At 36.4% G+C, this 15,351-nt stretch overlaps 1 protein-coding gene and 1 long non-coding RNA gene across 3 annotated transcripts; both read right to left on the bottom strand.

Moving 5' to 3' along the window:
* Positions 1-2,104: 2,104 nt before the first annotated feature.
* On the bottom strand, positions 2,105-14,529 carry LOC18096220 (ubiquitin-fold modifier 1). 2 transcript variants are annotated; one of them, XM_024594035.2, is made up of 4 exons: positions 14,361-14,529; positions 14,175-14,272; positions 2,836-2,868; positions 2,105-2,733 (listed from the first exon to the last, which is right to left on the bottom strand). In XM_024594035.2, exons 1-4 carry the CDS (start codon positions 14,447-14,449, stop codon positions 2,684-2,686), a joined length of 270 nt encoding a protein of 89 aa, XP_024449803.1. In that variant the 5' UTR covers positions 14,450-14,529; the 3' UTR covers positions 2,105-2,683. The 2 variants fall into 2 exon arrangements, with proteins under 2 accessions (XP_024449803.1, XP_006386380.2); XM_006386318.3 differs by having other exon boundaries at positions 2,105-2,374.
* LOC127904999 (uncharacterized) lies at positions 3,386-11,578 on the bottom strand. Its single transcript, XR_008058544.1, has 3 exons — positions 10,959-11,578; positions 9,050-10,004; positions 3,386-5,224 (listed from the first exon to the last, which is right to left on the bottom strand). It is a non-coding gene; the product is annotated as an uncharacterized LOC127904999 (long non-coding RNA).
* Positions 14,530-15,351: the final 822 nt, after the last annotated feature.

The following is a 15,351-nucleotide window of genomic DNA, read 5'->3' as shown; positions in this document are numbered from 1 at the left end:
TGAGATCCGTGTCATGAAAGTCTGATAACTAAATAGAAAAAGAATTTAATATCAACAAACTAAATAAAAAAAAGTTAATTAAAAAAAAAAAGACATCAACTTTTTCACCGTGAACTGCATACAATATTAAAAAATGAATTCGGAAGAACAAAACTAATGATGAAAAAGAAAAATAATCTGAATCAACTTTTTCAGATTAGTAACCAGGTTAACCCGTCAAACCAGGTTAACCCATCAAACCTGAGATCCGTGTCATGAAAGTCTAATAATTAAACAGAAAAAATTTAATATTAAGAAACTAAATTAAAAGAATAATTACAAAACAAAAAAAAGAAGAAAAAAAGATAAAAAAAGAAATTAAAGGCATCAACTTTTTCACCGTGAACTGCATTGTGCAAACCACAGTAAAAAGCTTAAAAAAAGAAAGAAAAAACAAAACAAAGGCATACGCCACGGGTTATTTTTTTTTTTTTGCATAAAAAATATATAAAAAAAGCTAAGATCTAATAGTGTTATGTCTTTCTGCAAAGATATACCCAAGAGCCTTTGGTCTCGCTACAACGCTTAACTCAAGAGTAATATTTATAATATTTATAATAATATTAAACTTATATGACTCAAGTTTAAGTGAGTCTGGTTGCAACACCGGATCCAAGAGCCTTGGATGTGGGTGTGACTGCAAGGTCATGTCATAAAAATTTGATAATTAAATAGATTAATTAAAAAAAACAAAGAAAAAAAACCAACATGAAGAAAAAAACTAATGAAGAAAAGGAAAAAAAATCTGAATTAACTGGGTTAACCCTTCAAACCAGATTAACCCGTCAAACCTTAGATTCGCGTTATGAAAGTTTGATAACTAAATAGAAAAAAAAATTAACGGGTTAACCCATAATTAACTGCATTAACCTATCAAGCTCGGGATACAAGTCATGAAAATTTGATAATTAAATAAAAAAAATTTAACATTAACAAACAAAACTAAATAAAAAAATTAATTAAAAATAAAAAAAACAAAAAAAAATAAAATTCCAGATTAACTCGTCAAACCAGGTTAAACCGTCAAACTCGGGATCCGTGTCTTGAAAGTATGATAATTAAATAAATTTTTTTTTACCATTAACAAACTAAATTAAACAAAAAAATTCTTTAAAAGAAAAAAACACAAAGAAAAAAGCAAAAAAAAAACCCTAAAGGCATAAAAAACAAAAAAAAATAAAAAAAAACAAAAAAAATGAAAAAACAGTAAACGGAAAAAATATTATAATATAATATAATAATAATAATGATTATTATATATTATTATAAGTATAATTAAAAGGCCTTTTAGTATATTGTTAATATTAATATATTTTCGGGGGTGCTTAAAGAGGAACATGACTTCATTTGAGAATTTGGAACACACATTCTATTGGTCAGCTTGGTCGGCAAGCTCGTATTATCTTCACAATGGGGGTATAGGGTAAGCACCATGCACTTTGATGGAAAGAGTAGGAAAGCCAGCTCATTACTCTGCCTCTGCAAAAGGTCTTAGGTAGCGATCATTTTCAACAAATAAAAGGGACAAATATTACACGATGATCACGCGTGTAAAAAAGGCAATTTTTGACCAATCGTGCGATTTGGATTTTTCTGTTTGCAACTAGCACATTGAGCTCAGATAAAACACGCACATCCCCGCACCTAGGCAATGCGTTATTGAATTATCCTCGGGCAAGGCATGCACATTCCGACACCAATTAGTTTCTGGATTTCTCTTGCTAGAGAAAAAAACAAAACTTTTCATGGTAGTTCAGACCAAGTATAACGCTGAAGTGGAAATAACGTTTTCCAACAGCAGCGAGTCCAGGAGCAACGCTTTCATGTCATAGCGGTTTCCCACAAAAAAAAAATGTAAGTAACCTATCAACAAGGCAGGTGAATCTAACCTCGATCCGTCAACAGGGTAGCTCCCAGTAAGTCAAGGTACAGCAGTTTAACTATTAAAACCACTGCATCTGTGTCGGCCGTGATTAGAAGCAACCAGGCCTATGGCCTATTATCATCCACCCCCAGCTCAAATCTCTGATGAAAACAAGGCTCCACATAATGAAAGAGAAAGGACTAAGAAAAAGGGCAAAGAGACCTTTCTATTATGATTAACTTGAAAGACCATGCATTGCAGCTACCTTCCATCTCAATTCATATTGATTATGATACCAGTTACACTAATTAAAAGTTATAGAATGGTATAGAAGAAAATAAGATCCAGAGTAAGCACAAAGATTAACCAGTTTTTCAGTCTGATGATGATCATATTTTCAACATTCAGAAGCTCCAACCCTGTCACGCGGGATCAGGCGCAGTTCAGAACCATGTTTAAGGAAGACATTGCCTAGCACGTCAAAGTCACGTGAAACAAATATCAAAATACTTAAAAACAGTGCGGCGTAGTGCACAAATCACTACTAAAATTATATCATCATCAACAGATACTTCATATCGCCTGGAGCTAGCAAATGAAAAGGGAGGCAATAGCATTCATGCATTGTTAATGCATTTATGATATAGTGATAATATCCTAAACAGAAATCTTATCACTTGTTAGTGTTATCTGGTGAAGATGGACAAGGTTAATGCTAAATGATTAGCGCCTTGCTCATAATGCCAGCGGTTACTAGCAGTGGCATACTTCTCTTTCAAATTATAACGCTGAAAATGGCAACCGGAAAATGGAGATGGGACACGAGGCAGCTGCTCAATCAGCACAGATGCGAATATCACAAATACTTGAAGAGACAACATAAAAAAAAAAACTGACAACACAGCTTAAAATGTAAAGGGAGCATGGCATACCTGCACTTTGCTGAGGATTGATTCCTACTCCATCTACACACAGAAGTAAAACAAGAAGTATGATGTAAGAAATAGTGAAAGACACGAGGGAAAGAGTGATCAGAATGGCCTAAACCACATGTTCATAGGCATAATAAAGATAAATGCAGGCGATTCATTTAAGAAACCAAATAGGATTTTTCTGTCCCGTTGATTTGAGATGGCAAATCTCTTCATAATACCACCATCAATTTTAGTTATGAAGTCCCAAATCCCAGAGACAAGGCAACCATAAATCAGGGCAATTTGTTACAGAAATATCAAGTGTTTGCTTGCGTCTAAATCATTGAAAATCATCAATTACCATACCAATAAATTTCTGGTTTTATGTATAGGAAAAAGAGAAGCAGAAATCAAAACTTTTTAATTTCCTCCCACAACACCAAATCAAAATCGAAGACAAATACAGAACAAAATACAACAACAGCAGAACTGCTGCACGGGCATAAAATGATCCTCAGGGATTAGAATCAGTGAAGAAATCTTTTACTTTTAAAAAACAAGAGATCACTTTTCAAATACAAGACCCAAAAAACCCATGCTACCCGTTTACCAACTCTAAATTTCAGAGCGAGAGAGGGTACAAGTGCAAAACAAAATGAGATGACGCAATCGTCAAAACAATCAATTTTTTCAAGGAAATCTCGAATCCCAGGGACAAGGCAACTATAAATCAGGAGAATTTTGTTACAGAAATCCCAAGTGCTTGCTTGCGTCTAAATCAGTTGTTGAAAATCATCCAACACAATCCCAATAAAAAAGTTCTGGTTTTATGTATGGAAAGAGGAGAAGCAGAAATTGAATCATAATTTTTCTCACACGCCACCAAATCAAAGTCCAAGACAAGCACAGACCAAAATAGAATTCCAGCAGAACTGCTGCATGGGCATCCAATAATCCTCTGGGTCTACAAACAATGCAAAAACGTTTTGACTTTTCAACCACGGAAACAAGCCTCAATCTTTCAAGGGACTGCATTGCGAAAAAACAGTTTAGCAGGGACTGAACAAATAGTTCACATGGTATCATTTTCCAAGCTCAAATTGGTATTCAAAAAATACCAAATGTAATCTCTGATGAGACACTGGTTCAACCATCTCAGTTGAGTGCAAAAGCATCAAGAGAGCAGCCTTCCACTTTTGAAAAGGAAATCCACTAGATGTTTACTTATCCCACAGTCACATAGAATTTAGCAGCTTTTCCCAATCAAAAGACCAGGGTTGAACCAGAATATTTTAAACCGACTGAAACCCTCCATTCTCTGTTCGCGCATCTATTTTTCATGAGCTTTTTCAGAACATGTTGTCCCGAATTCAAGTTTCTTTCAATTCTAAAAGAAGAGATGCTTTCCGGTACAAAATTCACAGAAAAGTTAAAAGTACTGCAAGGGCGATGAGTTTTCCGGTCGCAAAAAAACCTCTTACTTTTAAAAAACAAGAGATCACTTTTCAAATACAAGACCCAAAAAACCCATTATACCCGTTTACCAACTCTAAAATTCAGAGCGAGAGAGGGTACAAGTGCAAAACAAAATGAGATGACGCAATCGTCAAAACAATCAATTTTTTCAAGGAAATCTCGAATCCCAGGGACAAGGCAACTATAAATCAGGAGAATTTTGTTACAGAAATCCCAAGTGCTTGCTTGCGTCTAAATCAGTTGTTGAAAATCATCCAACACAATCCCAATAAAAAAGTTCTGGTTTTATGTATGGAAAGAGGAGAAGCAGAAATTGAATCATAATTTTTCTCACACGCCACCAAATCAAAGTCCAAGACAAGCACAGACCAAAATAGAATTCCAGCAGAACTGCTGCAGCGGGCATCCAATAATCCTCTGGGTCAACAAACAATGCAAAAACGTTTTGACTTTTCAACCACGGAAACAAGCCTCAATCTTTCAAGGGACTGCATTGCGAAAAAACAGTTTAGCAGGGACTGAACAAATAGTTCACATGGTATCATTTTCCAAGCTCAAATTGGTATTCAAAAAATACCAAATGTAATCTCTGATGAGACACTGGTTCAACCATCTCAGTTGAGTGCAAAAGCATCAAGAGAGCAGCCTTCCACTTTTGAAAAGGAAAAACCACTAGATGTTTACTTATCCCACAGTCACATAGAATTTAGCAGCTTTTCCCAATCAAAAGACCAGGGATGAACCAGAATATTTTAAACCGACTGAAACCCTCCATTCTCTGTTCGCGCATCTATTTTTCATGAGCTTTTTCAGAACATGTCCCGAATTCAAGTTTCTTTCAATTCTAAAAGAAGAGATGCTTTCCGGTACAAAATTCACAGAAAAGTTAAAAGTACTGCAAGGGCGATGAGTTTTCCGGTCGCAAAAAAACCTCTTACTTTCAAAAAACAAGAGATCACTTTTCAAATACAAGACCCAAAAAACCCATTATACCCGTTTACCAACTCTAAAATTCAGAGCGAGAGAGGGTACAAGTGCAAAACAAAATGAGATGACGCAATCGTCAAAACAATCAATTTTTTCAAGGAAATCTCGAATCCCAGGGACAAGGCAACTATAAATCAGGAGAATTTTGTTACAGAAATCCCAAGTGCTTGCTTGCGTCTAAATCAGTTGTTGAAAATCATCCAACACCATCCCAATAAAAAAGTTCTGGTTTTATGTATGGAAAGAGGAAAGCAGAAATTGAATAAAACAGAGAAGCAGAAATTGAATCATAATTTTTCTCACACGCCACCAAATCAAAGTCCAAGACAAGCACAGACCAAAATAGAATTCCAGCAGAACTGCTGCATGGGCATCCAATAATCCTCTGGGTCTACAAACAATGCAAAAACGTTTTGACTTTTCAACCACGGAAACAAGCCTCAATCTTTCAAGGGACTGCATTGCGAAAAAACAGTTTAGCAGGGACTGAACAAATAGTTCACATGGTATCATTTTCCAAGCTCAAATTGGTATTCAAAAAATACCAAATGTAATCTCTGATGAGACAGGTTCAACCATCTCAGTTGAGTGCAAAAGCATCAAGAGAGCAGCCTTCCACTTTTGAAAAGGAAAAACCACTAGATGTTTACTTATCCCACAGTCACATAGAATTTAGCAGCTTTTCCCAATCAAAAGACCAGGGTTGAACCAGAATATTTTAAACCGACTGAAACCCTCCATTCTCTGTTCGCGCATCTATTTTTCATGAGCTTTTTCAGAACATGTTGTCCCGAATTCAAGTTTCTTTCAATTCTAAAAGAAGAGATGCTTTCCGGTACAAAATTCACAGAAAAGTTAAAAGTACTGCAAGGGCGATGAGTTTTCCGGTCCAAAAAACCTCTTACTTTTAAAAAACAAGAGATCACTTTTCAAATACAAGACCCAAAAAACCCATGCTACCCGTTTACCAACTCTAAATTTCAGAGCGAGAGAGGGTACAAGTGCAAAACAAAATGAGATGACGCAATCGTCAAAACAATCAATTTTTTCAAGGAAATCTCGAATCCCAGGGACAAGGCAACTATAAATCAGGAGAATTTTGTTACAGAAATCCCAAGTGCTTGCTTGCGTCTAAATCAGTTGTTGAAAATCATCCAACACCATCCCAATAAAAAAGTTCTGGTTTTATGTATGGAAAGAGGAAAGCAGAAATTGAATAAAACAGAGAAGCAGAAATTGAATCATAATTTTTCTCACACGCCACCAAATCAAAGTCCAAGACAAGCACAGACCAAAATAGAATTCCAGCAGAACTGCTGCATGGGCATCCAATAATCCTCTGGGTCTACAAACAATGCAAAAACGTTTTGACTTTTCAACCACGGAAACAAGCCTCAATCTTTCAAGGGACTGCATTGCGAAAAAACAGTTTAGCAGGGACTGAACAAATAGTTCACATGGTATCATTTTCCAAGCTCAAATTGGTATTCAAAAAATACCAAATGTAATCTCTGATGAGACAGGTTCAACCATCTCAGTTGAGTGCAAAAGCATCAAGAGAGCAGCCTTCCACTTTTGAAAAGGAAAAACCACTAGATGTTTACTTATCCCACAGTCACATAGAATTTAGCAGCTTTTCCCAATCAAAAGACCAGGGTTGAACCAGAATATTTTAAACCGACTGAAACCCTCCATTCTCTGTTCGCGCATCTATTTTTCATGAGCTTTTTCAGAACATGTTGTCCCGAATTCAAGTTTCTTTCAATTCTAAAAGAAGAGATGCTTTCCGGTACAAAATTCACAGAAAAGTTAAAAGTACTGCAAGGGCGATGAGTTTTCCGGTCCAAAAAACCTCTTACTTTTAAAAAACAAGAGATCACTTTTCAAATACAAGACCCAAAAAACCCATGCTACCCGTTTACCAACTCTAAATTTCAGAGCGAGAGAGGGTACAAGTGCAAAACAAAATGAGATGACGCAATCGTCAAAACAATCAATTTTTTCAAGGAAATCTCGAATCCCAGGGACAAGGCAACTATAAATCAGGAGAATTTTGTTACAGAAATCCCAAGTGCTTGCTTGCGTCTAAATCAGTTGTTGAAAATCATCCAACACCATCCCAATAAAAAAGTTCTGGTTTTATGTATGGAAAGAGGAGAAGCAGAAATTGAATAAAACAGAGAAGCAGAAATTGAATCATAATTTTTCTCACACGCCACCAAATCAAAGTCCAAGACAAGCACAGACCAAAATAGAATTCCAGCAGAACTGCTGCATGGGCATCCAATAATCCTCTGGGTCTACAAACAATGCATAAAAGTTTTGACTTTTCAACCACGGAAACAAGCCTCAATCTTTCAAGGGACTGCATTGCGAAAAAACAGTTTAGCAGGGACTGAACAAATAGTTCACATGGTATCATTTTCCAAGCTCAAATTGGTATTCAAAAAATACCAAATGTAATCTCTGATGAGACACAGGTTCAACCATCTCAGTTGAGTGCAAAAGCATCAAGAGAGCAGCCTTCCACTTTTGAAAAGGAAAAACCACTAGATGTTTACTTATCCCACAGTCACATAGAATTTAGCAGCTTTTCCCAATCAAAAGACCAGGGATGAACCAGAATATTTTAAACCGACTGAAACCCTCCATTCTCTGTTCGCGCATCTATTTTTCATGAGCTTTTTCAGAACATGTTGTCCCGAATTCAAGTTTCTTTCAATTCTAAAAGAAGAGATGCTTTCCGGTACAAAATTCACAGAAAAGTTAAAAGTACTGCAAGGGCGATGAGTTTTCCGGTCGCAAAAAAACCTCTTACTTTTAAAAAACAAGAGATCACTTTTCAAATACAAGATGCAAAAAACCCATGCTACCTGTTTACCAACTCTAAATTTCAGAGCGAGAGAGGGTACAAGTGCAAAACAAAATGAGATGACGCAATCGTCAAAACAATCAATTTTTTCAAGGAAATCTCCAATCCCAGGGACAAGGCAACTATAAATCAGGAGAATTTTGTTACAGAAATCCCAAGTGCTTGCTTGCGTCTAAATCAGTTGTTGAAAATCATCCAACACCATCCCAATAAAAAAGTTCTGGTTTTATGTATGGAAAGAGGAAAGCAGAAATTGAATAAAACAGAGAAGCAGAAATTGAATCATAATTTTTCTCACACGCCACCAAATCAAAGTCCAAGACAAGCACAGACCAAAATAGAATTCCAGCAGAACTGCTGCAGGGGCATCCAATAATCCTCTGGGTCTACAAACAATGCAAAAACGTTTTGACTTTTCAACCACGGAAACAAGCCTCAATCTTTCAAGGGACTGCATTGCGAAAAAACAGTTTAGCAGGGACTGAACAAATAGTTCACATGGTATCATTTTCCAAGCTCAAATTGGTATTCAAAAAATACCAAATGTAATCTCTGATGAGACACTGGTTCAACCATCTCAGTTGAGTGCAAAAGCATCAAGAGAGCAGCCTTCCACTTTTGAAAAGGAAAAACCACTAGATGTTTATTTATCCCACAGTCACATAGAATTTAGCAGCTTTTCCCAATCAAAAGACCAGGGTTGAACCAGAATATTTTAAACCGACTGAAACCCTCCATTCTCTGTTCGCGCATCTATTTTTCATGAGCTTTTTCAGAACATGGTGTCCCGAATTCAAGTTTCTTTCAATTCTAAAAGAAGAGATGCTTTCCGGTACAAAATTCACAGGAAAGTTAAAAGTAATGCAAGGGCGATGAGTTTTCCGGTCGCAAAAAAACCTCTTACTTTTAAAAAACAAGAGATCACTTTTCAAATACAAGACGCAAAAAACCCATGCTACCCGTTTCCCAACTCTAAATTTCAGAGCGAGAGAGGGTACAAGTGCAAAACAAAATGAGATGACGCAATCGTCAAAACAATCAATTTTTTCAAGGAAATCTCCAATCCCAGGGACAAGGCAACTATAAATCAGGAGAATTTTGTTACAGAAATCCCAAGTGCTTGCTTGCGTCTAAATCAGTTGTTGAAAATCATCCAACACCATCCCAATAAAAAAGTTCTGGTTTTATGTATGGAAAGAGGAGAAGCAGAAATTGAATAAAAAGGAGAAGCAGAAATTGAATCATAATTTTTCTCACGCCACCAAATCAAAGTCCAAGACAAGCACAGACCAAAATAGAATTCCAGCAGAACTGCTGCAGGGGCATCCAATAATCCTCTGGGTCTACAAACAATGCATAAAAGTTTTGACTTTTCAACCACGGAAACAAGCCTCAATCTTTCAAGGGACTGCATTGCGAAAAAAACAGTTTAGCAGGGACTGAACAAATAGTTCACATGGTATCATTTTCCAAGCTCAAATTGGTATTCAAAAAATACCAAATGTAATCTCTGATGAGACACTGGTTCAACCATCTCAGTTGAGTGCAAAAGCATCAAGAGAGCAGCCTTCCACTTTTGAAAAGGAAAAACCACTAGATGTTTACTTATCCCACAGTCACATAGAATTTAGCAGCTTTTCCCAATCAAAAGACCAGGGATGAACCAGAATATTTTAAACCGACTGAAACCCTCCATTCTCTGTTCGCGCATCTATTTTTCATGAGCTTTTTCAGAACATGTCCCGAATTCAAGTTTCTTTCAATTCTAAAAGAAGAGATGCTTTCCGGTACAAAATTCACAGAAAAGTTAAAAGTACTGCAAGGGCGATGAGTTTTCCGGTCGCAAAAAAACCTCTTACTTTCAAAAAACAAGAGATCACTTTTCAAATACAAGACCCAAAAAACCCATTATACCCGTTTACCAACTCTAAAATTCAGAGCGAGAGAGGGTACAAGTGCAAAACAAAATGAGATGACGCAATCGTCAAAACAATCAATTTTTTCAAGGAAATCTCGAATCCCAGGGACAAGGCAACTATAAATCAGGAGAATTTTGTTACAGAAATCCCAAGTGCTTGCTTGCGTCTAAATCAGTTGTTGAAAATCATCCAACACCATCCCAATAAAAAAGTTCTGGTTTTATGTATGGAAAGAGGAAAGCAGAAATTGAATAAAACAGAGAAGCAGAAATTGAATCATAATTTTTCTCACACGCCACCAAATCAAAGTCCAAGACAAGCACAGACCAAAATAGAATTCCAGCAGAACTGCTGCATGGGCATCCAATAATCCTCTGGGTCTACAAACAATGCAAAAACGTTTTGACTTTTCAACCACGGAAACAAGCCTCAATCTTTCAAGGGACTGCATTGCGAAAAAACAGTTTAGCAGGGACTGAACAAATAGTTCACATGGTATCATTTTCCAAGCTCAAATTGGTATTCAAAAAATACCAAATGTAATCTCTGATGAGACAGGTTCAACCATCTCAGTTGAGTGCAAAAGCATCAAGAGAGCAGCCTTCCACTTTTGAAAAGGAAAAACCACTAGATGTTTACTTATCCCACAGTCACATAGAATTTAGCAGCTTTTCCCAATCAAAAGACCAGGGTTGAACCAGAATATTTTAAACCGACTGAAACCCTCCATTCTCTGTTCGCGCATCTATTTTTCATGAGCTTTTTCAGAACATGTTGTCCCGAATTCAAGTTTCTTTCAATTCTAAAAGAAGAGATGCTTTCCGGTACAAAATTCACAGAAAAGTTAAAAGTACTGCAAGGGCGATGAGTTTTCCGGTCCAAAAAACCTCTTACTTTTAAAAAACAAGAGATCACTTTTCAAATACAAGACCCAAAAAACCCATGCTACCCGTTTACCAACTCTAAATTTCAGAGCGAGAGAGGGTACAAGTGCAAAACAAAATGAGATGACGCAATCGTCAAAACAATCAATTTTTTCAAGGAAATCTCGAATCCCAGGGACAAGGCAACTATAAATCAGGAGAATTTTGTTACAGAAATCCCAAGTGCTTGCTTGCGTCTAAATCAGTTGTTGAAAATCATCCAACACCATCCCAATAAAAAAGTTCTGGTTTTATGTATGGAAAGAGGAGAAGCAGAAATTGAATAAAACAGAGAAGCAGAAATTGAATCATAATTTTTCTCACACGCCACCAAATCAAAGTCCAAGACAAGCACAGACCAAAATAGAATTCCAGCAGAACTGCTGCATGGGCATCCAATAATCCTCTGGGTCTACAAACAATGCATAAAAGTTTTGACTTTTCAACCACGGAAACAAGCCTCAATCTTTCAAGGGACTGCATTGCGAAAAAACAGTTTAGCAGGGACTGAACAAATAGTTCACATGGTATCATTTTCCAAGCTCAAATTGGTATTCAAAAAATACCAAATGTAATCTCTGATGAGACACAGGTTCAACCATCTCAGTTGAGTGCAAAAGCATCAAGAGAGCAGCCTTCCACTTTTGAAAAGGAAAAACCACTAGATGTTTACTTATCCCACAGTCACATAGAATTTAGCAGCTTTTCCCAATCAAAAGACCAGGGATGAACCAGAATATTTTAAACCGACTGAAACCCTCCATTCTCTGTTCGCGCATCTATTTTTCATGAGCTTTTTCAGAACATGTTGTCCCGAATTCAAGTTTCTTTCAATTCTAAAAGAAGAGATGCTTTCCGGTACAAAATTCACAGAAAAGTTAAAAGTACTGCAAGGGCGATGAGTTTTCCGGTCGCAAAAAAACCTCTTACTTTTAAAAAACAAGAGATCACTTTTCAAATACAAGATGCAAAAAACCCATGCTACCTGTTTACCAACTCTAAATTTCAGAGCGAGAGAGGGTACAAGTGCAAAACAAAATGAGATGACGCAATCGTCAAAACAATCAATTTTTTCAAGGAAATCTCCAATCCCAGGGACAAGGCAACTATAAATCAGGAGAATTTTGTTACAGAAATCCCAAGTGCTTGCTTGCGTCTAAATCAGTTGTTGAAAATCATCCAACACCATCCCAATAAAAAAGTTCTGGTTTTATGTATGGAAAGAGGAAAGCAGAAATTGAATAAAACAGAGAAGCAGAAATTGAATCATAATTTTTCTCACACGCCACCAAATCAAAGTCCAAGACAAGCACAGACCAAAATAGAATTCCAGCAGAACTGCTGCAGGGGCATCCAATAATCCTCTGGGTCTACAAACAATGCAAAAACGTTTTGACTTTTCAACCACGGAAACAAGCCTCAATCTTTCAAGGGACTGCATTGCGAAAAAACAGTTTAGCAGGGACTGAACAAATAGTTCACATGGTATCATTTTCCAAGCTCAAATTGGTATTCAAAAAATACCAAATGTAATCTCTGATGAGACACTGGTTCAACCATCTCAGTTGAGTGCAAAAGCATCAAGAGAGCAGCCTTCCACTTTTGAAAAGGAAAAACCACTAGATGTTTATTTATCCCACAGTCACATAGAATTTAGCAGCTTTTCCCAATCAAAAGACCAGGGTTGAACCAGAATATTTTAAACCGACTGAAACCCTCCATTCTCTGTTCGCGCATCTATTTTTCATGAGCTTTTTCAGAACATGGTGTCCCGAATTCAAGTTTCTTTCAATTCTAAAAGAAGAGATGCTTTCCGGTACAAAATTCACAGGAAAGTTAAAAGTAATGCAAGGGCGATGATTTTTCCGGTCGCAAAAAAACCTCTTACTTTTAAAAAACAAGAGATCACTTTTCAAATACAAGACGCAAAAAACCCATGCTACCCGTTTCCCAACTCTAAATTTCAGAGCGAGAGAGGGTACAAGTGCAAAACAAAATGAGATGACGCAATCGTCAAAACAATCAATTTTTTCAAGGAAATCTCCAATCCCAGGGACAAGGCAACTATAAATCAGGAGAATTTTGTTACAGAAATCCCAAGTGCTTGCTTGCGTCTAAATCAGTTGTTGAAAATCATCCAACACCATCCCAATAAAAAAGTTCTGGTTTTATGTATGGAAAGAGGAGAAGCAGAAATTGAATAAAAAGGAGAAGCAGAAATTGAATCATAATTTTTCTCACGCCACCAAATCAAAGTCCAAGACAAGCACAGACCAAAATAGAATTCCAGCAGAACTGCTGCAGGGGCATCCAATAATCCTCTGGGTCTACAAACAATGCATAAAAGTTTTGACTTTTCAACCACGGAAACAAGCCTCAATCTTTCAAGGGACTGCATTGCGAAAAAACAGTTTAGCAGGGACTGAACAAATAGTTCACATGGTATCATTTTCCAAGCTCAAATTGGTATTCAAAAAATACCAAATGTAATCTCTGATGAGACACTGGTTCAACCATCTCAGTTGAGTGCAAAAGCATCAAGAGAGCAGCCTTCCACTTTTGAAAAGGAAAAACCACTAGATGTTTACTTATCCCACAGTCACATAGAATTTAGCAGCTTTTCCCAATCAAAAGACCAGGGTTGAACCAGAATATTTTAAACCGACTGAAACCCTCCATTCTCTGTTCGCGCATCTATTTTTCATGAGCTTTTTCAGAACATGGTGTCCCGAATTCAAGTTTCTTTCAATTCTAAAAGAAGAGATGCTTTCCGGTACAAAATTCACAGGAAAGTTAAAAGTAATGCAAGGGCGATGAGTTTTCCAGTCCCAAAAAAACCTCTTACTTTAAAAAACCAAGAGATCACTTTTGAAATACAAGACGCAAAAAACTCATTGTAGAAAGGATTAAAAGTTAAACAACAGTTCACAGGGTGATAATTCAACACTGTCTTAGAAGATCTCATCAAATTATTTTAAACGACCTCAACATTTTGCTGCTCTCATATTTACATAAGCACTTTCTCATTACATGTAACAAAAAAGAAAAGAAAGTTATGAAACGATGTTTTTTTCTTAATGCATCGGAGGCATGTATATATTGATAATAAATAATAAGAGAATGCTAAATTATAAATTGTTCTAAACAATAAGAATAACAAACACAAAGGGAGAGAATTACCGTTGGTAATGATCGCGCTGGTTTGGGGAGGAACTTTGAATTCCTCGGCAGCGAATTTGAGAACGGCCGTGAAAGGGGCTGCTTCCGGTACGCTAAATCTGAAATTTCAAATATTAACAGATTGAATTAAAAGAGATAAACCACACATGAAAGGAAAAAAAAAGAAATTGAAAGGAATTAACGCACACTTTGAATGGGAGCTTCGGATCGGAGGTGAGCGTCACTTTGAACGACACCTTTCCACCGCCACCTGCAGCAGCACCGCCACTCGCCATTTTTCTTCTCTGTTGGGATTTTGGAAACGGACCAGGGAGAGATCTTACCGCGTTATAAATACGCACTGCTTATGTTGGACGCGTCTTGCGTAACCTTAACGCAGCACTGAGAAACGTAAGAAGGATGGGCCGTACTTTACCGCTGCCTCAGGTTTATATTTAGTGGGCTGGGTCTAAGTACGGCCCATCGTGTCTACGGTCCAGTGCTCTTTCGGCTCAGGGTACGTTGTTTGGGAATTTCGATTAGGGTTTAAAAAACAGAGCTTAATAGTTAATTGTGATTTTTTTTTAGTTAAAGGGAGTTAAATTAATTATAAGGTAATAAAGGGATTTAATTGTCAAAAAATACTGGAGGGAGTTGAGATTTATAAAGGATCTTGGGGATAGAGGTGTGGTTGACTTTTTTTTGTGGAATCACATAAAATACATGTTTTTTATTTTATTTTTGTGGGGTATAATTTATGCTTTGAGATGATTGTAATTTTTAAAAAAGTCATTCATATCTCTAAGCCAAACACACATTTAGAGAGATGAACTGAGTAGTTTGTGACTTCCCCGCTGTTCATTTTCTACGGGTTTAATAATTGAAGGAAGATTTTTAATTTTAGTAATGACTAGAGAAATGGAAACAAAAGAAAACAAACAATATTTGAATGTTCATAATGGTCGGGGAAAAATAAATTTTATAAAAGATGTTAAAAAAACAACTCATTTATAATATTTATATTATTTAAGTTGAATTAACTCAACCCATCAAAATAAAATAATATAGATATTATATATGATAGCTAGTAGAATAATCTAATGAATGATTATTAAGAGCTAAGTGATAAATTAAGATTTTTAAGACTTAATCAACTTTACCCAACTCATATACTTTATACTTATTTTGTTTTTATATA

This window comes from Populus trichocarpa, chromosome 2 (assembly GCF_000002775.5).
Source record: "Populus trichocarpa isolate Nisqually-1 chromosome 2, P.trichocarpa_v4.1, whole genome shotgun sequence".
Classification (NCBI taxonomy): Eukaryota; Viridiplantae; Streptophyta; class Magnoliopsida; order Malpighiales; family Salicaceae; genus Populus; species Populus trichocarpa.
This window is presented reverse-complemented; position numbering and strand designations above follow the sequence as displayed.